Below are 23374 nucleotides of genomic sequence, written 5' to 3' on the forward strand. Positions count from 1 at the left end.
TCTAAGTTTATACAGTTAACTTTGTTGTTTTCAATCACTGTGATTAAACTCCACACATAAGTCTAAATGGGATTTTCATTCTAAACCAACTGTGGCAATAGGAGCAACATATGAAAGATTATATGTTATGATTAAAATCTATTTGGTAAAAGTTTTCAATGTCTCAATTTGTATCCTCCTATCAACCACAATCATTCCTTTTCACTTGCTCTTTTTGCTATCTTTGTAGTCTGCTTATTAGGGCTTCAACGTCTTTCCCGAACAACCCTTCCACCAACACGCCATCCTTCGTGAACCTGTTGAAATCAATTACAAACAGAGAACGAGTCAGAACAGAACCGACCCTAAAACTAAACTTGTTTAAAGGAACCGAGCCCGAAGATTGGTGTTTATTAGTACGAACTTGCATGGTGTTTATTAGGTTTGCAAACAAACCGAACAAACACAAATGGAGCATGTTCGTTTAACTTTAACTGAAAAAGTAATCGAACACGAAAATTAAACAAACAAGATTTCCTTGTTCACGTTTGGTCACTCAGAAAATGAGCATGTCTGTGTTTATATATGTTCCTTTTTTAACAGTGTAAACGAACGGTTCACCAACGTAAACAAATGAGCATAGATGAATAAACATAACCAAGCTAAATCGTAAATCTTTTAAAAGTAATATGAAATACAATTTGTTGGGCACCCGAACCTAAAATGTTAATAAATGAGAGTAAACAAATGAACTTAAACAAATGTCAATTAATGAACATAAACGATTTTAAATGAATAAACATAAACTACCATTCACGAACATAGATGAAAAAATGAGATGTGTTCATGTTCGTTCATTTACTAAATAAACGAACATAAACAAACTCCATGACAAACGGTTCAATGAATGTTCAGTTTGTTTACACGCCTAGTGTTTAATATTATATATATATAACTATGAATAAAATAACTAAATACGTTATATTATTTTATAATAAAGATTAGAATTTTAAATATATATAAATAAATTAAAAAAATAAATAAATAAGCTGAGGCCAAGCAGGCCTCGAGCTTGAATAAATACTCACGAGCCAAGCACCAACTTTAGAATAAGAGCTAGAAATTTACCGAGCTCAAGTTAAGCGAGCTCGGGCTCGGCTCGTTTAGAGTTTAAACCCTTATGTATGTGTGTTTGTGCAAAAGAAAGAAATATACCATTTGGTGACGCTTTTGGTAAATTCGACAGTTGGCTTTGCAGAAATAGATTTAGGATCCGCGCTGGCAATCGTGAGAGTATACATGTCAGAGAATCTGGGCAACTTAGAAGACACCATCAAGCCAGTGCTGTTATAAGCTGAGCCCTACAAATGTAACAAACTTTATGAATGAACAAGGATACCACAGTACGCTATCAAATACGTAAAAACCTATTACAGCATACAATGTTGAGAAAACCTATTACAGAACATTTCGTTACACTTGAGATGACAAAAAAAAAATTCATTATGCATTGTGCTTGTTTTAAGGAGGCAGATTTAAGAAAACACAAGAAGCATGAGTTACTTTCTTCAAGCCTACCGGGATAAGTTTTCTCTCTCCTTTCCTTTACAACTAATAGACCAAATATTCAAACCAAACGACGGCCAACAATCTTATTGAGTGATTACCTTGTAACTTCAAAATTAGACGACGCATATTCACAATTTCACATCAATCACCAGAATTCACAATAAGTAAAATATTGTGCCGTTTCAGAAAAAAAACTTGAAAACACACACAAGCACATGCATTTGTGAAAGACCAACAAAGCATTTACACAACCACAAAAATTAACACACTTTATTCCCAATTTACCTTAACTGCATTATACTTGATTATAAAACATCTTAAATTCAACTTTCCATATGGAACAATACAAAAATCGAGACCCTAAATCCTAAGGCTAGCCTTCAAGAAATAAAAAACAAATCTGCTTAAACATATTATTTCAATATTAATCCAGATTATACACTCACCGACAAAGTAAAAAACAAAAGTTCTACTGCTTTTAAGTTTTAACTAAAAACACATTGTATGTGAGAATTTTTTTTAAGATATATTAATTATCAAAACTAGTCTATAACAAAAGGAAAAAAAAAACTTTCCGCAGGAGGATATGTGAACAAAAACGCATTCTTTTCCTTGGTGTAGATGATCAGCTACAATATCGCATTGAACAACACATACTTGCCATGGTTAAAGATCAAACAAACTTAAATTATAAACGATTTAAAACTGCAGATCAGTTCAAATAATCTAATTTTGCGGTAAAATTAATACATAACAAAAATTCAGTTGTCAGAACCAAGAAAGGATATAACACGATGCACCCGATCAAGAAATTCTTGTTATCCGGAAACTTCTTGTTGTAAAACTGAGCAAACGACGCAATGACGATAATAATCGCTCCGATGAACAACCTAACGTTACTCATCCTCACATCTTCCTTGTACCCGCGGCTAGTCACGATCTGATTCAATTAACAAAATATGTTACTAATCATAATTAAGAAACTGAAATTGAAACTGAAACTGAACCCAGATCAGAATTTCAAAATTTAGATGCTTAGAGTGAAATTGAAACTAAACCCATATCAAAATTATCAAAATTGAGATTATTAAAGTGAAATTGAAACTGAACCCAGATCATAATTTCAAAATTTATATACATCAAGTGAAATTGAAACTGAACCCAGATCATAATTTCAAAATTTATATACATCGAGTGAAATTGAAACTGAACCCAGATCATAATTTCACAATTTATATACTTCGAGTAAAATTGAAACTGAACCCGGATCATAATTTCAAAATTTATATACTTCGAGTAAACTGAACCCAGATCATAATTTCAAAACTTATATACTAAGAGTGAAATTGAAACTGAACCCAGATCGCAATTTCAAAATTAAGATACTTAGAGTGAAATTGAAACTGAACCCAGATCATAATTTCAAAATTGAGATTATTAAAATGAAACTGAAACTGAACCCATATCGAAATTATATCAAAATTGAGATTATTAAAGTGAAATTGAGACTGAACCCAGATCAAAATTATTAAAATTGAGACGCTTATAGTGAAATTAAAGCTGGACCCAGATCAGAATTTCAAAATTTGGATACTTAGAGTGAAACTGAACCAAGAACAGAATTTCAAAATTGAGATTATTAAAGTGAAATTGAAATTAAACCCATATCAGAATTACAAAATTGAGATGATCAGAGTGAAATTGAAACCAAACCCATATAGTAATTTCAAAAATTAAGATGATTAGATTGAAAATGAAACTGAAACCAGATCGGAATTACAAAATTAAGATGATTAGAGTGAAATTGAAGTATACCTCATTGACAGTTTCGTCGAGCAAGTGCTTGATTGAGTTGTGATCCAAGAGATTGGTCTTCTTAGGGGTGGTTTTGGTGGGCGGAGTGGCGGTGGTGCCGTTAGTCGTCGCCGTCGTCATCTCCGATTTCGATTGCTGTGTTTTCGATTTGAGAGTTTTTAGGTTTTGTCTGAAATGAGAAACTGGATTTGGGGGTTTTGTTTAAAGCTGCAACTCTGCAAGTAACGCTCAGGTTTATGGGCCTTGACTACTTGTATTTAGTTTTGGGCTTTTGGCCCTTTATAAAATGAGTTTTCCGGTTTTGTAGAAAAGTAAATTTGGCCTAATTAGTTAAAAACATAATTTTTACTCAAACTCAATTTTTTTACGTAAAGAACCTTCTTTTTATCCAACAATTTAATATTTTTTTATGGTTGGCATATCGTGTAAACCTTACTGTACACGATAATACATGAACACGAAATGTGTATACCTGTACACGATACGAAAACTTATCGACTTATCGTGTACCTGTATTCCAAACACGAATGCGAACATGTTACTACAATGTATACACGATAAAACACGATAAGAGTTGGTTAGAAACACATATTTGACAACCTGTTTAGTGAAACAAAAGTCGAAGATGGAATGTTCGTGAGTGGATAACTTATAATTATATGTGTATTTAATATAAAAATTCTAAACAAGTACTTAATATGTACTTAACATGTAAACATGTAATTTCGTTTTTAGACACGAAAACTAACAGGTAAATTCGTGTCTACTTGTTTTGTACACGAAAACTTGTTAAGGCCTTACATGTTACCTGTTAAAGTCGTATATATATGTGTCGTGTATTCGTGTCTCGTATGTAAATCAGCCCTGTTTTTTTTCCAACTCGGGTAACAAATGAGATTCCAACCAAGTATGAATTATATGACTAAATTTATACATAAAAGGGAGGCAAGCGACTTTAGGAGGAACGAGCCAGTATGGCAGTATAAATTTCTTGAAAAGGTAAACATGTACATGTAGCATGTAGACCTATGCACCGTAATTCTCGAGCTAGAGTTGGGTTTGCTCGAACATTAACAGCAAATCGTGAAAAACACTTTTAGTAAGGATTATGGATCTATGATTTTGATTGAGCACATCAAAATACATTAAATGTCACATACGTTTTTTTTTTAACGAACTCTTAGTTCTTGTGGGATATACAACTCAAATGTTTGGTTCATTTCGTAAGTGGGCGTGTTTTTGTTAATATAAAATTGTTTCATTTCCATTGAATGATGCATTAGTCATCAGAGAGAGTGCTATGTACTCGAATAGTCACCTTCCGGTTCATTGTTTAATTCACGAAATACTTAACACCAAGAGCCATGATGTTATTCTCATTCTCGTTCACCATCTTTGGCACCACAAGTCCACAATGGTTACTTCTACCATTGTACATTATGCTTTTGTATTAAAATGATATTGTCTATATCGTCGTGTAGATTATTAATTTAGAGCATGTTAATGATTGAGTTTAAAAACACCTTACTATCGCCGGGTAAATGTTTGCTTATGAATGAATTAATTAAAGTTATAAATTGTTATGATGTTTGTTTGTTTTTGTTCACATTTTTAGTTGATTGATGTTTGAAACATTTAATGCTTCAACTTATAATTAGCATGTATATATTGTGTTAGAGGGTTGAAATTCTTGAATTGTAACGAGGATTATTTTGACGTAACTGCGAAGGCGATTAGCCAATTATTCAAGCCTGTCGTATTGGTTTTGAAGAGGGTGTGAAGGTCGGGTATCATTTGTTTGAACGCCATGGTTTGACATAACACAAGCATGTTAGAATTAGGTATGTGCTTAGGTGATGTTATCGACAAGACGAAGGTTGCTTAGGGCCCGGGGTGGCCCCGGCCCCCCTTGTTTTTTTGCGTAGTAGGGTAAATTTACCCGTTTTTGTCCGAACGTATTTTATACGTAATGTAAATTTAGCCGTGCAGCCGAAATTTTGAGCCCGATCTCCTTTGTTTGTGAAATTTTGTATACATTTTGAGTTCCCCCCCCCCCCCCCCCCCCCGTGTTGTCTTAGTCCAAGCTTCACCACTGGTTATGGGTCACTAATCACTATTGATGGTATGGGTGTGTGAGTTAGTGCTTTACGCATTATAAAACCAAGGTTGGATACTTATGGCACATCTAACAATATTTTACGATGGAGAACACGCAAGAACATTTATTATTTTCTTTAGACTGGTCTTCGCTAATATTGTAGATATTCTTACATCAATATTTTAGTCTTCGTCTTGTTAGGTTGAAATAATATGTATTTGGTTGATAGTTCTTCAAAAAGGATTTGATCTTCAACTCTTGCATCTTGTAGTTGTCTTCGGTGATTAAACTTCACAATCTTTTAACCAAAATCAAAGTTTGGATTGTTTGATTGGCCAATATGGGTGATCCACAGTTGGTCATGTCTCAACTGTTTGTCTTATGTCCTCAAGTTATTATATTCAACCATTTGTCTTGTGTCTTCAAGTTTTTCCTCTTTTAACTTGCTGTAGCTTACCAACCTTTGTTAAGCTAACCTTACTTTACCTGTTTAATTCATGATAAGACGGTAGGCGTACGATGTTGCTTCCATACTTAACTTTAGCTTCTATTCAAGCAATAATCCTTTGATGCCAGGATCTACTTTATGTGAGATCGTTTGACACCGTATAGATATATTGGTTTATAAACTAAATTTCACCGTATGTTAATCATGCATACACTAACAAAAATATTTTAAGAACTTTTACGATTAACTGTACAAATGATGAATTAATTATCATCTTCATTTTTCCTTTTCTTTTTCTTGTTAAAGAGGGAACTTCATTTGTTAGATATTAGGGTTTACAACGAAATGAAAGGCAAATGGGCAACAAGTTACGCCATTAGTCTTTTTCGAATAACAAAATTAAGCACTTTAAAAATTTATATACATAGATCAAGGGCTCTATTATTCTTGGTCCGTTAAACACGACTACGTAATTTCACAACGCAAAAAAACGAAAAGTATAAATTGTGAAATATAAAAACACGTGTTGGTTATAACGAAACGTTTTCTCATTTGATAATTTTACATAAAACAACTTTTAACACAACATGACCCACGCTTGACACACTATTTCACACACAGGGTTGACCCACTTTAACAAAACACGGTAGACACATTTCGTAATCTGATTTGACCACCTACCAAAACAACACGAATGAGTACTAGACTTGAATATGACCCGAGTCTGAAATAGTGAACGGACCGGACCATCGGTCAGGTTTACACAAACAATGGCGTCTGCCGGAACTTACACCTTCCGTGATCGGACACCTGAATTCCGATCACTGTTCGACACATTGAAGAAATACGGTAGAACATCAGCAGCAGGTGGATCAAACCAGCACACCGATCCATCCACATCTTCTTCTTCATTTCAATCCAATTTCAATAAGAAAGCTTCTCGTATTGGATTAGGCGTCCATGAAACCTCTAAGAAAATCTCCAGACTCGCTAATCGTATGCATTTTGTTAAACCTAGGGTTTCAAATTCTGTTTATTATCATTTTGATCACGTGTTGATTATATCTTCGTAATGAATCAACTGCAAAATTAAATTAGGTGTGATATGTAGTACCGATTAGCGCGATTGATACATACTGCTGGATCATCTGTTAGGTGTTATTGGATCTATACTGATTGATAGACTTGTAACATCTTTTTGTTAGGTTTCTATATGTTTTGTTAAATCTAGGGTTTCAAATTCGGTTTATCGTATTTCAATTCGATTCACTTTCGCACGTTACTTGCCTTGGTTTCGATCTCGTATTGTATTGATTTTATCTTCGTAATGAATCAACTGCAAAATTAGGTATGATTTGTCGTAGTACTGATTAGCGATTGGCTATTGATATATGCTACGGGATCATCTGCTAGGTTTTATTGGATCTATACTGAATTCTAGACTTGTAACATCTTTTTGTTAGGTTTCTATATCTTTTGTTAAACATGGGGTTTCAAATTCCGTTTATCGTATTCAGTTTCGAGTTACTTGCCTTGATTTTGATCTCGTATTGATTATATTTTCGTAATAGTCAACTGTAAAATTAGGTATGATTTGTAGTAGTACTGATTAGCGATTGGTGATTGATACATACCGCTGGTTCATCTGTTAGGTGTTATTGGATCTATACTGATTTCTAGACTTGTAACATCTTTGTTGGTGGTTATGCAGTGTCTAAGAAGTCTTCAATTTTTGATGATCCGTTGAAGGAGATTCAGGAACTGACAGCTTTGATAAAGAATGATATTACAGCTCTGAATGTAGCCGTATCTGATCTGCAAACTCTTCAAAATATGGAGATTGCTGATGGTAACTATTCAGAAGATAGAATTGTCCACTCTACTGCTGTTTGTGATGATTTGAAGAACAAACTTATGGGAGCTACAAAAAAGTTTCAGGATGTATTAACAGCAAGAACTGAGGTTTGTATAATTGTGTTGTAGTTATGAGTTCAACGATTGGGAATTATCTCCCTTGTGTTTCTTTGTCTGTATTTAATATATGTTTTTATGGCAGAATATCAAGGCTCATGAAAATAGGAGGCAGATATTTTCTACTAATATAACAAGAGAGAATCCATTAAAGCAGCAGCAAACAAAGATGGAGCCACCTCCTTGGTCAAGCCCATCTAAATCAGCTGGAAATCTACAACAACCTGAGTAAGTCTTTAATAATATTATATATATATATTTGTATGCGTTTAATCTCATATTAATATCCATCTGTTTGATACTCTAGATAAGATACAAATTAATCTTATTTGCCTTAATCTGCTTTGTTTTTCTCAGATCTTCTGGAAATGGAGTTCAAGTTGGAAACCAACTAAGGTATGGTTATATGGTGTCCTCATAATTCTTCTTTTGTGTCGTATATTTATTTTGTTCAAGAAGACTGTAACTACAGTCAGGTATGTTTATTGAATATGACATTTATTATCTTTGTTAATGAAGACGACGTTTAGCTGCTGATGGTCCACCTTCAAGTTCCCAACATATGGGAGCATCAATGTTGCAGCAGGTGGTCCCACAACAAGAAACTTTTTCTCAAAACCGTGCTGTTGCTCTACAGAGTGTTGAGTCTACAATAACCGAACTGAGTGGAATCTTCACAAATTTGGCTACTATGGTTGCACAACAAGGGGAGCTAGCTATCAGGTTAGTTAACTTTACGTATATATCCTTCAAAAGTATTAAGAAGTTGACGGTATTCATTTTTTTAAATCAAATGTTAATTCATCAAGCCATCAATTGTGATTACAAGAAACAACAGTCTTACGATCATAATCTGGATCTTTTTATAATACATTATAAGACGTAAGCGTTAAAAGTAGACTTTGTGCGCGTTTGAGTGGTTCCCATTATTTGACTCATTAACAAGTAAAATGGTTGAAATTGGAAAATGGTTATATATTTTTCTTTTTAAATGGTTTTTTTTTTTGTAATTATATAAGTTTGTGCATAATGGAAATGAAATTTTGGTATCAGGATTGATGACAATATGGAAGAAACATTGTCAAATGTTGAAGGTGCTCGCGGAGCTTTATTGAAATATTTGAACTCTATATCATCAAACAGGTGGCTTATGATCAAGATATTTTTTATTTTGATAATCTTTCTCGTCGTATTCCTGTTTTTCCTGGCTTGATTAATATGTTTTTATCATTATACCCATAGTTATATTTTTGAGATATGCTTGTTGCAATCAATTTATATTGGAGTATAAATTGAACATGAAATGATATTAAAAGATAGGAATTTGTGATTTGTATGGCAATCAATTTTTCCGAATTCCATGGTGATTATACATTTTATATTGGAGATGAATTGAACATGAAATGATATTTGTCATAAGGTTTGTGACTCATTTGTGTATGATGAGCTTGATATGTTTAAGAATTGTGATTGTAGGCATGGTAAAATGTATAGGTGTGTTCGGGTTCGGGGAGGGTTTAAACCAGGTTCAGGTTCATTGCATTAAAATTGAGCACAATCAACAACCGGTTAACAATCTTATGAAGACCAATGCAACTGTAATTTTAAAATTAAATATTGCATATGGTCATGACCAAACGTAAAATAGCGGATTATAGTTTTAGTGGTTTATGTTAGTTTCAAAATCAATATTATAACTAACTTTGAACACCCTCCATGCTAACTTGTAAGTTCAAAAGCACCTATGAAAGTATAATTGATCATTTAAAATCAAATTTAGTCAAATTAAACAAACAATTAACCAAATCTTTATTTTAGATTCAGATTAGCCACCATTACTTTTACCAAAAGTTACAATTTTTACAATTTAACTTTGTATTTTCATCCAAATCAATCTTCATTATAAGAGACTTTACATATTATTACATACTCTACGTCAAAGCTCAGTCAAATATAGCAAAAACTTATATATATTCAATTCAAATTCTGGGTTGTGCCATACAATCCAAATCAAACGTAACAAGTTCTAATCTTTGATATCTTAAATTATTTATATCTATTTAATAATTTTTTTCCTTTGTAGTTTTAACAATATATTAAATTTTTTTTACTTTTTCTATATCCACAGTATGGGTGTTCATGCTGATAAATTATGGCTGACACGATTCCATATTTCTTTCATGTCAACTTCTTTAGTTTTTACCAAGATAATATTTTAAAATCTCCCAAGTATTCATTTCCTTATTCCTTCTCCGCCTTTAACAATATCCAAAGCCTCCAATCCCTACTAAAATTCCAACAATTTCAACTTCACATGCTTTAAGATGACTTCTGCATGGACTATGATCACGCCTGCGTGTTTTTGCCAGAACTTCGTTCCTCAGTTGCAGTGTTGTGACCTCCGACTGCAGCCGTGCGTATCTTGGTGTGTTGGTTTAGTGGATTGGTTTGTAGTTTTTGAACTTACAATATGAATTTATGATTGGAGTATAATGTTGTGATCTGTTTTTAGGTTAAGTGTTCGTGGAAACCGAGTGGTAAAATGCAGAGCTACTGAAACGGAGACTAGACCAGACGGGGATAAAGTATGCATCTATAGCAGTTCTTAGCATATATACTTAGGTGGTCGTTTTGGGTTGACTTGTTTGACCTTTTGTTGGTCAACTTAACCCGTTCAGATAAATGGGCTACACAGGTCGTGAATTGATGATATGGTGTGAAGAATTATTATTATAATCTTATCCTACGAAATGTAGCCCGAATAGAAAATCAAACATCTTTTGTAGATAGATGGATCTGAAAATGACATGTTAACATGTAGAGACGGCGAATCACTTGAATAATATTTATTTGTTAAAACGTTTATTTTTGAGTAATTAAATACAGATAAATTTTGATTTTAGAACTTATTGATAAGCTTTGTTGTTAGGATAAGGGGCAGCCTAATCAGTTGGAAATACTCAATAGATTTCTGGATAGCACAAAGGCTCAAGGACTAAATGAGGTGATAAGTTTATTAACTTAAATAGGATAAAATTTTATAAAATACTAATCAAGTTTCAATATTGAATTTAATTATGCAGTAATTATTTAGAACTTCTGATTGAAAATTGTTCTTGTTACTTCTGAAGGATAAAGGTCATTCGACTCATTTTAGTCAACTTGAGGCGCTTAACCGGTTACTAAATAAAGATGGTCTTGAAGCTAAACATAAACAAGTTATTGAGGTATTATTCTTATATCATTGAGGCATATAGTTCATTAAAATTTGTTGCAATTGAAATATAATTTTGATGACATATTATACTACTATCAAACTCTTTTTTCATACCAGGAGACTCATAATATAGAGATTACAAATGGATCACACCTACCATATGTGAAGGTGAATAATTCATTAATAACAGTTCCACTTTTATTCATATCATATTATTCTCTCTTGTTAACCCCTAACTATATTTAACAGCCACATCAGCTTGATGGCATCATCACGATCCCAAGTGAAACAATCGAAATATTAAAAGAACGAGTGTTTGGATTCGACACCTTTTTTATTACTAGCCGAGAATCATATCAGGTCATTATACACATTTCTATGTGACTAAAAAAAATCTTGATTATTGATTTACATTTATCTTTTTGTTACAGAGGGGAGTGTTGTTTAAAGGAAACCTGCGAGGATCGCCTGCTGTCAGTTACAAAAAGATGGAAAAAAGATTACAGGTTAGTTATTTGTGTTTAACCGTGAGAACCCGTTAGGGAAAGGCTAAATATGTAACTTTTACATGATGTGAAGGATACTTTTGGGGATGAATATAAGCTTTTCCTTTTGGTAAATCCTGAAGATGATAAACCTGTGGCAGTTGTGGTTCCTAGAAACACCTTACTACCGGAAACAACGGGTATTATTAACAATTAATATTATCTGTCTTAATTGTTTATATGCTTTTCTTTTCATTAGATTGTTGTGGTTAATTCTATTGTTTTCTACGTTAAAGGTGTCCCAGAATGGTTTGCTGCTGGAGCGTTTGGATTAGTTACAATATGCACATTACTATTACATAATGTGCCCGCATTGCAGTCAAACTTGTTGTATGTATATCTATACAATCATTAGAATAGTGTATTTCATTTTGCTTTCTATTAATAATAGTAACGCGCATATTGTGTGTTCAGATCCGTTTTTGACAACATTGACTTATTAAAGGACGGGCTTCCTGGAGCCCTTGTAACCGCACTTGTTTTGGGTGTGCATGAAATCACTCACATTTTGGTTGCCAGAAGTGAAGGAGTTAAACTTGGGGTCCCGTATTTTGTACCGAGCTGGCAGGTGAGGTTTATATACTTAGTCAACTAAAGTCAACTTTGACCCCTTAAAGTTATTTGGGTTATTTTTGATCTCTAACGGGCTCTAGTAAAAATATTGACTTAAAAAGACAATGGTTGAACATGCTAAACAATAAGTGTTTTGTATCAACCCGACCCGACACGTTTCAGCCCACACAAAAATAACCTGTTTTGTCCCTAAGCCTTCTTGACCCGTTAACATCTTTTTGTGGCAGATAGGCTCGTTTGGTGCAATAACACGGATTCTAAACATTGTACCCGACCGTGAAGCTCTTCTTAAGATCGCAGCTGCAGGCCCTTTAGCGGGCTTTTCATTAGGCCTTGTTCTTTTGCTTTTGGGCTTTTACTTGTCACCAAGCGATGGTACAGGGATCGTTGTTGATGCTTCTGTATTTCACAAATCATTTCTTGCTGGTGGAATAGCAAAACTGCTTCTTGGTGATGTTCTTAAAGAAGGAGCAATGATATCAGTGAACCCGTTAGTGATTTGGGCATGGGCCGGGCTTCTCATTAATGCAATCAACAGTATCCCTGCAGGCGAGCTAGATGGTGGCCGAATATCTTTTGCAATGTGGGGCCGAAAGGTTCCCTTCTTTGCTTCATGATGTTTATTTAGTTTGAAATGGGCCGGGCCGGGCTAGTTTGGGTCTAGATAGTTTTGGTTTATTTTCACCGATATGAACACTTTGGTTGTGCTTTGCAGGCTGCGTATCGTTTATCGGCTGCTTCTGTTGTGTTGCCGGGGTTATTGTCATTAACAGATGACGTGGCGTTTTATTGGTTAGTTTTGATATTCTTTTTACAGCGTGGGCCGATTGCACCACTGGCTGAAGAAATAAGCGAGCCCGATAATAAGTATGTTGCATTCGGAGTATTAGTTTTAGTGATGAGTTTACTTGTTTGTTTGCCTTATCCCTTCCCTTTCACAAGTGAATCAATTACAAGTCTTTAGTGATATTAGTACAATACAAGAGCTCAGAGCTCTTAAGTTTAGTGGAATAATAAAGATTTATATTTCAGTTTTATACATATCGATTTTAAAGTTGATACATATTTTTAGTTGGTAAATATAGCAAAATCATCAGTGTGGCAAACGAGTTCTAGCTCGACAACATGATGCATAACTATGATATATATACTTAAGAGCTAAGGGAATGAACTGTGGTGAGCTCAAGCTTGTCAACTCGTTTAACTTAAGAAAGCTCCAACTCGGCTCGTGAGTAGTTTTTCAAGATCGGGCTTGGCTTAGGCTCAGGTTCGGCTTGTTTATATTTCAATTTTATACTAACTTACATTTATAAGTATTTTAGTGTATATATTCGGGTTATAATATTTGTTTGTTTTAACCCAATCCAAACCTCAATTGGACAGGCTTATTGTTGACGATATTTTTTTTGAACGACCAATCAAGAAATATATTAAAAAGAAGAAAGCGAAGAAACTAAAATTTAAACATAAATAGACATAAAAGCAATTGTTTTGCACTAGCAACATAATTGCATTTCCCACATGCAATTAACATAAACTAACCACATTCTAGTTCTGAACAGATTAACAAACCAACCTTAACTCACTCACAAAAGGCTGACTCAGCTAGATCAATGGCTCGAGCCAGACCAGCCGCTTTGTTTTCACACTCTTGTTGCTCATCCTCGGGAACACTGTCGGCTACAATACCCGCACCCGCTTGAAGGTAAGCCACCCACTGCTTCCTCTTGCTGTCTTCTTTGTATAAGTACATTGTGTCATAACGGGTTCCCGTTGGGAACACCATGGTCCTGAGGGACAGGGCCACGTCCATCTCCCCTGAAAAAGATACCCACCCGAACCCGCCACTGTAGGGCCCACGTCTTGTAACTTCTAGTTTATCAATTAGTTCCATTGCCTTCACCTGCATCAGATTGGTGTTAGAGTTTTGAGTTTAGGGTCTTCACTAACAGAGGTTTCAATTTGGACCCATTTACTTCTTTTTGGGCCGGGTTATGATTTATCGTTAACGGCTCAAACAGGTAAATTTTAAAAAAATAGCTGAAAAGGAAACGTGTCGAAAGTATAAAAAAGTGTACTTCTGGTGTATAAAACCTCACAATCATTTTATTCAATAAAAATATTATTTAAATATTATTTATTTAGATTTTACGTGAATCCAATAGAGATGGTGATTTCAACCATGTATTTGGGTTATGTTTTATCTCTGACAGGTAAAAATGAACTTAAAAAGAAAACGGGCCAAAAATCTCGAAAATGTATTTTTAATGCATTAAATCTTGATGTAAAAAGTAAACTAAAAAGAAACAGGTCAAAAGTTATGTTTTTAATGCATTAAATCTTAATAAAAAAAAACTAGATAAAAACAAAGCGGGTCAAAATCAAAAGTTGTATGTTTAATGCATTAAATCTCAATGCAAAAACTAACTAAAATTTAAACTGGGTCAAAAGTCCCAGAAATTATATTTTTAATGCTATATCTCATAAATGATTGATTCATATAATATTTTCATTAAAATAAATTTTTTTGGACATAAGTTATTTTGGGATAAACTATAACTTTTCACTGAAATAATAATTTTTGAATATAAAGTGTTTTGGGATAAAAATTATATAAAAATGACCCAACCCAATTTGACCTGCTACCCGACCCGCCATTTTTTCAACTTTTAGAAGGCAATGGTATAAAGAGCAAACCTTTGGAGCACCACTAACAGTTCCAACCGGAAGTGCGGCAGAAAGAACGTCCCAGCAAGTCAGATGATCCAGCAACTCACCAGTCACCTTTAACAACCAAAAAGAAGCAATAATGATTCAATTATAAATAATATGAATTCTTAAACCAATTATAAATAAATTAGTTGATGTATAGTGTTGAAGAATCTAACTAGAGGTGGTAAGTTTGAAATTTAGAGTAACGGGTTTAGGCTCAAACAGGTCAAAGTCAAAATGGGCCAGGTCGTGTTGACCCACACTTTTTTTAAATAGTTAATGTGTTAATAATTATTACAAAAACAATATTATGATGAAAATTATAAATCTTTGAAAATTGTATGCATTAAAAATGGAATTTTTTGTTGACTTTCAACCCGTTTTAGCTAAATCTTTTTATGTTACCCGTTTGCGATAAACACAACACAGATTGATTCATTAATAAATAAACGAGTTGAAATTACAGAAACAGCAGACAAAATAGTAGTGTCTTACGGTGGAACTAATATGCATCACATGGGAGTACCGTTCAATGGTCATAAGCTTTTCCACGTTAACTGAGCCAGCTTTTGTGACCTACATCCGAGTCATATGTCAGCATCAACAAAGTCAACATTTTGAACTAGTCAAACTAAAAAGTCAAAATTACCTTTCCAACATCATTCCTCCCTAAGTCAACCAGCATGATGTGTTCCGCGCATTGCTTTTCATCTTTTAACAGCATCTTCTCCAACTGTTCATCCTCATCAGGAGTCCTTCCTCTTCTAACAGTCCCAGCTAAAGGTCGATTAACAACCGTACTCTGTCAAAAGATAAATAAATGTTTATAAATCTTTTTGAAGTTTTACAATAATAAGATTATCTATAACTAAAAGAAGGAACCTGATAACTGACATTTTTCACACGAGTGAGAATTTCTGGACTTGAACCAACCAAGATACAACCACGAGCCTGATAACATGAAGCATCACAAAAAGTTAAGTGAGAACAATAACTGAAAAAGATTAATTATAAACAACACCTGCAAATAAGTCATGTATGGACTTGGATTCACGACTCTTAATGCTCGGTAAATCTCGAACGGATCTGCAAACGTGCGGCGTTCAAAGCGTTGACTTAAAACAATTTGGAAGATATCACCTGCAAGAATGTGTTCTTTTGCTTGTAATACTGCTGCTTTGTATCCTTCACTGGTCATGCTAGACTGATTTAAAGGAGTTCCAAATTGCTGTGTGCTTAATTCAACAGAACCCGGAGCTAACTTTGGCCTAATGATTGAAACTTGTGTGAATATATGGATAATAGAATCATCAGAATGCTATATAGAAGATAAGTGACTTACAGATCAATATCATGTACTTTAGACGCCAACATTTCCAGTCGTTTTAGTCCATCTTTATAAGCTTCTTCAGTGGATACATACTTTTCGAGCCTCACCCAGTGAATAATATATGCTTTCTGGAGATCAAAATTATTTATTATGATAAAGTTTCATGAAGAAAAAGTATATTATTATAATATTATGATATGGGACCTTTTGCACGTGATCGAAAACAATCACATCTTCATACAATCCAAGATGAATATCAGCTAGATTCCTGTCATCTGGTGGTGCATCTATAAACAAGAGTTTTTTCTTCTCCACATAACGAACTGTGTCGTATGAAAAGTAACCGACCCATCCACCTATACGTAAAGCAGTCCAAAGTTACAATAAGATTCTTTAAAATATCACTTATGCATGTAAATTATAAACTTTTTGTTAGTATACAAGTCAACATCATGATTTGGTCAATTTACCCTCCCTTAAAGCAATAGAGGTTAAATGAGGAAGCAAGCAATTAATGTTCTACCAAACAATACCAAAATTTAACATAATGATTAAATGCGTATCTACAAAGTACAATGAACGGTCGCCTGGTCAAAAGCTATGAAACACGACAGCAAGAACCGGATGAAAAAAAAAATGCATTCCAACTAATAAACAATGTTTCATTATGTCCTACACTTTGTTCAACTACCCTGCCACATGAGGATTAAATCACACCCTTCATTTCTACATAAGGATACACATTTAAGAACCTGTACTAGCAGTAAATAAAGAGTTGTAGATCATACCGCAAAATGTATCAGGAAGATCATCAAGAAGCTGAGGTTTCCAACCATCAGAGAGACTTTTTGGAATTTCCATAGGGTTATCAACAACCTTCTGAATAGAACTTCCTTTCTCATGGTCCACAATTGTCACACTGTTTTCTTTAGCAATAATTTCAAGTGTTGGATTAGACCCTACCACACTGTACCGACCCTAACAAATTGAAATCACCGTGTCATAAAATCATACGCAATGACAAACATAAAATCATACACAATCAACAAACCGAAAGAGATTAAAAACATTAATCTTACAACTTGTGAGGATTTGAAACCAGGCTCCACCGACTCAAAAAGGAAGCTAGGAGCCTCTTTATCATCTTCGTTGACCAGACAACGGTAAGCTAGAACCGGTGTTAAGTGATCGGCGAATATGCACTTTTTAAGCGGCACCAAATTTCCTTTCCTTGAAGCTTCGACAAATTTCGCTTCATCGGCAACTAAAAATAAAATGTTGAAAATCAAATTTAGTTATTCATCGCTTTTCAAAATTAGTTAAACGTGTTATCAATCAACTAAAAACCATAATCCAAAACAGATTTCTGATATAAATCAGCTAAACAACGAGACCTAAAATTAGTTAATGCTTCATCACCTTTCAAAACTAGTAAAACTCGTTATCAATCAACTAAACAACCTAATTCCGAAACACATTTACGATTTAAATCAGCTAAACAACAAGACCAAAAATTAGTTAGCTTTATCACCTTTCAAAACTAGTTAAACTCATTATCAATCAACTAAACAACCTTCCGAAACACATTTTCAATTTTTTTAGCTAAACAACGAGACCGGAAATTAGTTACTAATGCTTCATCACCTTTCAAAACTAGTTAAACTCGTTATCAATCAACTAAACAACCTAATTCCGAAACACATTTCGATTCAAATCAACTAAACAACGAGACCTAATTACCAATCAACTACTGATACACAAAAATAAATAAATAAACTCAATGCAATACCTAAAAACGCATTATAATATTACCTAGCAACAGAGACTGGAAATTAATAATCAATCAACTAAAACTAGTTAAATTCATAAATCATAATCATCATCAATCAACTAAAAAACCTAATTCCAAAACACATTTCCGATTAAAATCAACTCAATGCAACACACGTTTAAATAAATAAACATTACCTACAGACGGAGACTGAAGAACACATCGAACCGGACTACGAACACGAAACGAAACCGAACCGCGTCTGTTTCTACTTCCGCCGGAGCATTCACCGTTCAAAGGCGGAGAAAACCGGTGAAACGACGGTGACGCACGGAGGTTAAAAGCTAGGGATTGCATCATTCACTGACTCCAAAATGCACCTGAAATTCTCACTGTATGATACAGATACAGATACAGATAGATACATGAAATGAATGTGTATGTGTGTCTATATATATATAGATACATATATATATATACACAGAAATTAATATATATTGTCCAGATTCATAATCATGATATTCACACTGTCTATGCATATACCACTTGTACGTTATCGAATAAGATTTGTACATTTTTAGTGTTTTTATGATTGTTTTATTTTTAGGGTTTTATGTTTTACCACTTTTAACAATTTATATAAGGTAACGGTTTAAATTAAAAAGGTGCAGATCAGATCACGTGTGAAATATTATTAATTTTTCTTCTATAGTCTATATCTATACGAATAAATATAAATATATTTCTATGTTTGTTGAATACGACTTTATGTTTTATGAATTTAATTCTTTTCCAATGAAGGTTTCCTTGATGTACTGAAATTGGTTTCCTTAAAGTGGGATTTTTTAAAGTTTGAAATTGAAAAGGCAAAAAAGTAATTTATAATTAATATATTATCATGTGGGAATATATATTATCAAATATTCAAATCAAAAAATAAAAACCTGATGAGAATACGGTTGAATTTCCAACATTTTTAAAACTGATTCAATAAAGGAATACATGTAACTAAAAATGTGTTATATTATGTTTTGGCGGGTTGCTTTCGTGTTTACAAGTAGTTTAGCGTCTTCTTAGTTTAATGTTTTATTTATTAATTAATAAAATTTGGTGGTTTAGTAAGATAAGTTTTTGGTGACAATTATTTATATTTATGATTTTGATTTATCTATTAAACATGTTTTTTGTTTTTTTGGTGACAATTATTGAACCCCAGTGGCGCCATCCGTGCATAAAAGCTAGAACTAATTTAGTTTTTTCAAAATTTCTGAAGAAATGGTTAACGTTACTCCGGTCCCAAGGCCAGTAACCGACCAAGAAACCCCGGTAACCACAACCCCAGCAACTGGGGGGAACACCGGCGGTTATACAAATCTTACGAACACTACCCCGGCTACCCAAGCCGGGGCAAGTGCAGTAAATATTCCACTGGGGTTCACTGATGCCCAGTTGGAAAAACGAACGAGGGTCCCTCGCCAAACACTAGATCAAGTGAAGGCGTGGGCCGAAGCACGTCAGAGAGAGTTCCAAGCTGAATTGGATGAACGCTTGCGTTCAGTTCAACAGGCTGACGAATTCGGCAATACTCGCCAACATCTCAATATGAACAGCGAGTGCGAGTACTCAAACGACGAGAGGGAAGAATCCGATACCGACGCAAACCCTCGCCATAAGGCGAAAGGGAAGCGTAAGGAAACGGACTTCCAGCCGAAAAGGAATTTTGGGGAAGCTTTTAAACCAACGAATGCGGAGAGAAACCCGCGTGACCTCTCCAAAACCTTTAGGCCAACTGCTACAAATGCAGGAAAGTCAAAGTTCGCAAGGGACATTGCGGAAGCAATCGCCCCGAGAAGTGCCAAACAAATGTCCAACATTGGCACTTATGATGGTCTATCCGACCCAGACGACCACTTGAACAGATTCATTGCGGGGGCAACCGTCAGTAACTGGACGGAACCCACGTGGTGTTATATGTTCCAGATGACTCTGGTTGGAGCGGCCAGGGCATGGTTCGATCGTTTACCGGTCCACCACATATATGACTGGGCGGACTTTCAGAACAAGTTCAGCCAGCACTTCAGCCAACAGAGGAAATATACTGAAGAACAGTGGACGATCCTCAACTGCGTTAGAGAGGAGGATGAATCTTTACTAGACTTCATCACCCGCTTCAACTCCAAAAAGCTAAGTCTCGGCAACATAAGTGAAGATCTTGTTCGCGCCGCTTTCATCCAAGGCGCCGAATACCCAGAGCTTATCCGCACATTGACGGGTAAGGATGGCATGCCATCAACATGGGATGCCATCATGACGGCGGCCAAGCGCTTTGCCGAGACGGAGAAGCAACTGGGAAGGGATCTTCCCCAGAGTACACACCTCTACATGCAGAGGACAAGAGAGAACAATGTTCGGATCGCCCGGCAGAACAAAAAGAGGAAGCTAGGTATCTGGCAGTCAAGGGTAAACTTTGACACCTCATCCAGCTCTCACCCTCTTGTTGGCGGAAGAAATCACACACACCCTTCAAGCCAAAAGCACCGGTGGACGCCACTCACCAAAAGCGTCACGGAGATATTTGCCACTGAAAAGCTACCGTGGCCAAAAGCTCCAATGATCCGGCAGCGACCTAATGCGGATCAGAGCAAATCCTGTGACTTCCACGGGACAAAAGGTCATGGTACGGAAGAGTGTACATCCTTGAAGGATATTGTTGAAGCATTCGTCAAGGATGGAAGACTGGCACACCTGGTGGCATCAATCAAGAAGGGAGGAAGGAACGACAACCGGTACCGAGGCAACGGACGAAAGCCCGTGGACATCAGCATCAACATGGTTCATGGTAAGATCAGAGGAAGAAAAAGGCGAACGCCAGAACCATGTGCGTGGAAGGAAGCTGAGGTGCGCTTCCCGCGAGTCCCAGGAGGACCCAGCAAAGAAGGCCCTATCGTCATCAAAAGCCAGCTAGGGCACTACATCACTTCTCGCACTCTTGCTGACAACGGCGCCTCGTCAACGGTGATGTACAGGCAGTTCTTCGACAAGCTAGATGACGAAGACAAGGAACGCCTGGAAACGATCTGCGCCTCGATGGAAGGGTTTGATGGCAGCACAAACACCCCCCTGGGTATCCTATCTTTCCCCGTCACTCTTACGGATGGGAAACACTCCCGCACAGAAGATGTGGACTTTGTCGTGATGAGGAAGCCACACCACACATACGACATTCTCTTCGGGAGAGACGGGATGGCAAGATTCAACGCCGTGGTATCCTCAGTCCACGGCATGATGGGATGGCCAACAGCTGAGGGTGTAGCGATGATCACCGGCATTCCCCAGGTATGCATCGCATCTGTCTCATCTAAACCCAAACCAAAGATGGCTAAACCAACCATCACCGAACCAGAAAGATGGGCCTTCAACGGCAAGTACCCTGACCAGGCCGTCTCCATTGGCCCAACAATTGTTGATCCCACACGCACCTTACTCAAGCGCTTATTACAAAAAAACGCTGACATCTTCGCGTGGACACCAGCTGACATGACTGGTGTACCCCGAAGTAAGGCAGAGCATAAGCTCAAATGCGATCCGGCTGTTACGCCGATCGTACAAAAGCGCAGAGTAATGGGACCAGAACAAACTAACGCGTGTAGAACCCAAGTCAAGGAACTCCTTGACGCAGGCATCGTACGCGTTAGTAGATATCAAACTTGGGTTGCAAATCCCGTTATGGTACCGAAGAATAACAAACAATGGCGCATGTGCATAGATTTCAAAGACTTGAACAAAGCATGCCCCAAAGATTGTTATCCGTTACCCGAAATTGATCTTAAGGTGGACTCGTTGGCACCGTTCCGCCTTAAATGCTTCCTGGACGCGTATAAGGGGTACCATCAAATCCACATGGCCGTTGATGATCAGGACAAAACCGCTTTTCGGACGCCCGATGGCACATTTTGTTACCAAATGATGCCATTCGGACTTAAGAATGCCGGGTCCACATACCAACGCCTGATGGACAACCAGTTTCATGCCCAAATTGGGAGGAACTTGGAAGTCTACATGGATGACTTGGTCATCAAAAGCCCTGACCCAGAAGCGATGTTGAAAGACATCGAAGAGACTTTCAACACGCTCAGGAAGATAAACATGAAGCTCAACCCGAGCAAGTGTGCATTTGGAATGGAAGAAGGGAAGTTCTTGGGGGTCATCGTCACTAAAGATGGCTTCAGAGCGAACCCTGAAAAGGTCGAAGCCATTATCAAAATGGAATCACCTACTACCATCAAACAGGCTCAGACACTGAATGGACGACTAGTGGCACTTAATCGCTTTTTGGCAAACCACGCGGATAAGTCGTTTCCCTTCGTGTCAACGTTGAGAAACTGTTTAAAGAAAACGCACTTCCGCTGGACACCAGAAGCGGAAGCAGCTTTTCAGGAGATTCGGTCACGCTTGATCGAACTCCCAACGCTCACAGCACCAAAAGCGGGAGAGGAGTTAATCCTATACCTTTCCGCAACAGATAGAGCAACCGGGGCAGTCCTGCTAGTAGAGCGAAAAGGCATCCAGATGCCAATCTATTATGTCACCCGTATCCTAACAGACGTAGAAACCCGGTACTCTACCCTCGAAAAATTAGTTTTAGCACTTATACACGCTTCACGCAGGTTAAGACGATATTTCCAGGGTCACCCAATCACCATTCTCTCCAACTTCAAACTTGCAAACGTTCTAGGCAAACTCGAGTTATCGGGACGCCTAGCCAAATGGGCAATTGAGTTGGGGGAATACGCGATAAAGTACAAGCCAAGACCAGCCATAAAAGGCCAGGTTCTGGCCGACTTTATTGCAGAAGTGCCTGCATCGCGGGAAAAAGAGTGCCAGGAAGAGGCTCAACCCTCTCCAGCACAAGACATCAATGATGTCTGGCGACTCTACACTGATGGAGCAGCCAGTAACGAGGGTTCAGGCGCAGGGCTGAAACTAACAAACCCAGCAGGCCAAGAATACACTTACGCTATTCGACTGGATTTTCCAAGTACGAATAACGAAGCCGAGTATGAGGCATTCTTGGCTGGGCTGAGAATTGCGCGTAAGATGGGAGTGAAAAACTTGGAAGCCCACGTGGATTCCATGTTAGTAGCCAGTCAAATCAACGGGACGTACACGGCCGTGAACGACACAATGGCCCTGTACCTCGCACAAGCAAAATCCCTTATGCGCGATTTCAACGACTGCAAAGTCATACACGTCAAGCGAAGTGAAAACAAATCTGCGGATGCGTTAAGCAAGCTTGCATCATTAGCCTTCACCCACTTAGGAAAGGATATCCGCATTGAACTCCTC

The 23374-nt window shown here is 36.5% G+C and overlaps 3 protein-coding genes and 1 pseudogene across 4 annotated transcripts; 2 read left to right on the forward strand and 2 right to left on the reverse strand.

Annotated features, from left to right (window-relative positions):
- Positions 1 to 54: 54 nt before the first annotated feature.
- LOC143596198 (signal peptidase complex subunit 2-like) lies at positions 55 to 3615 on the reverse strand (annotated as a pseudogene). Its single transcript, XR_013146661.1, has 5 exons — positions 3364 to 3615; positions 2324 to 2488; positions 2127 to 2204; positions 1195 to 1340; positions 55 to 296 (listed from the first exon to the last, which is right to left on the reverse strand). The product of XR_013146661.1 is annotated as a signal peptidase complex subunit 2-like (transcript).
- A 3033-nt stretch (positions 3616 to 6648) lies between these two features.
- On the forward strand, positions 6649 to 9179 carry LOC143596199 (syntaxin-31-like). Its single transcript, XM_077075039.1, has 6 exons — positions 6649 to 6905; positions 7621 to 7871; positions 7966 to 8108; positions 8238 to 8276; positions 8400 to 8603; positions 8934 to 9179. Exons 1-6 carry the CDS (start codon positions 6680 to 6682, stop codon positions 9091 to 9093), a joined length of 1023 nt encoding a protein of 340 aa, XP_076931154.1. The 5' UTR covers positions 6649 to 6679; the 3' UTR covers positions 9094 to 9179.
- Positions 9180 to 10204: 1025 nt separating this feature from the next.
- Positions 10205 to 12237, forward strand: LOC143596208 (putative zinc metalloprotease EGY2, chloroplastic). The gene is made up of 10 exons (XM_077075050.1): positions 10205 to 10305; positions 10393 to 10465; positions 10810 to 10884; positions 11012 to 11107; positions 11215 to 11265; positions 11347 to 11457; positions 11529 to 11603; positions 11677 to 11782; positions 11879 to 11972; positions 12057 to 12237. The coding sequence occupies exons 1-10, from the start codon at positions 10205 to 10207 to the stop codon at positions 12235 to 12237; spliced, it is 963 nt and encodes a 320-aa protein (XP_076931165.1).
- Positions 12238 to 13663: 1426 nt separating this feature from the next.
- On the reverse strand, positions 13664 to 18428 carry LOC143596206 (anthranilate synthase alpha subunit 1, chloroplastic-like). The gene is made up of 11 exons (XM_077075044.1): positions 18226 to 18428; positions 17337 to 17521; positions 17046 to 17235; positions 16462 to 16613; positions 16270 to 16385; positions 15949 to 16195; positions 15822 to 15878; positions 15577 to 15729; positions 15423 to 15503; positions 14913 to 14999; positions 13664 to 14118 (listed from the first exon to the last, which is right to left on the reverse strand). Exons 1-11 carry the CDS (start codon positions 18386 to 18388, stop codon positions 13798 to 13800), a joined length of 1752 nt encoding a protein of 583 aa, XP_076931159.1. The 5' UTR covers positions 18389 to 18428; the 3' UTR covers positions 13664 to 13797.
- Positions 18429 to 23374: the final 4946 nt, after the last annotated feature.

This window comes from Bidens hawaiensis, unplaced genomic scaffold (genome assembly GCF_021521415.1).
Source record: "Bidens hawaiensis isolate Kalapana, Puna unplaced genomic scaffold, B.hawaiensis_p1.1 tig00046153_1, whole genome shotgun sequence".
Lineage (NCBI taxonomy): Eukaryota > Viridiplantae > Streptophyta > Magnoliopsida > Asterales > Asteraceae > Bidens > Bidens hawaiensis.

Coding starts and splice junctions, on each gene's coding strand:
- LOC143596199 (XM_077075039.1), top strand. CDS start 6,680: ATGGCGTCTGCCGGAACTTACACCTTCCGTGATCGGACACCTGAATTC. Junction 8,109..8,237: donor GGAAATCTACAACAACCTGA/GTAAGTCTTTAA, acceptor TGTTTTTCTCAG/ATCTTCTGGAAATGGAGTTC. Junction 8,604..8,933: donor CAAGGGGAGCTAGCTATCAG/GTTAGTTAACTT, acceptor TTTTGGTATCAG/GATTGATGACAATATGGAAG.
- LOC143596208 (XM_077075050.1), top strand. CDS start 10,205: ATGACTTCTGCATGGACTATGATCACGCCTGCGTGTTTTTGCCAGAAC. Junction 11,108..11,214: donor AACATAAACAAGTTATTGAG/GTATTATTCTTA, acceptor TTTTCATACCAG/GAGACTCATAATATAGAGAT. Junction 11,266..11,346: donor CACACCTACCATATGTGAAG/GTGAATAATTCA, acceptor TATATTTAACAG/CCACATCAGCTTGATGGCAT.
- LOC143596206 (XM_077075044.1), bottom strand. CDS start 18,388: ATGATGCAATCCCTAGCTTTTAACCTCCGTGCGTCACCGTCGTTTCAC. Junction 16,614..17,045: donor TCTTCCTGATACATTTTGCG/GTATGATCTACA, acceptor CTTTACGTATAG/GTGGATGGGTCGGTTACTTT. Junction 16,196..16,269: donor AAAGTACATGATATTGATCT/GTAAGTCACTTA, acceptor TTCAATCATTAG/GCCAAAGTTAGCTCCGGGTT.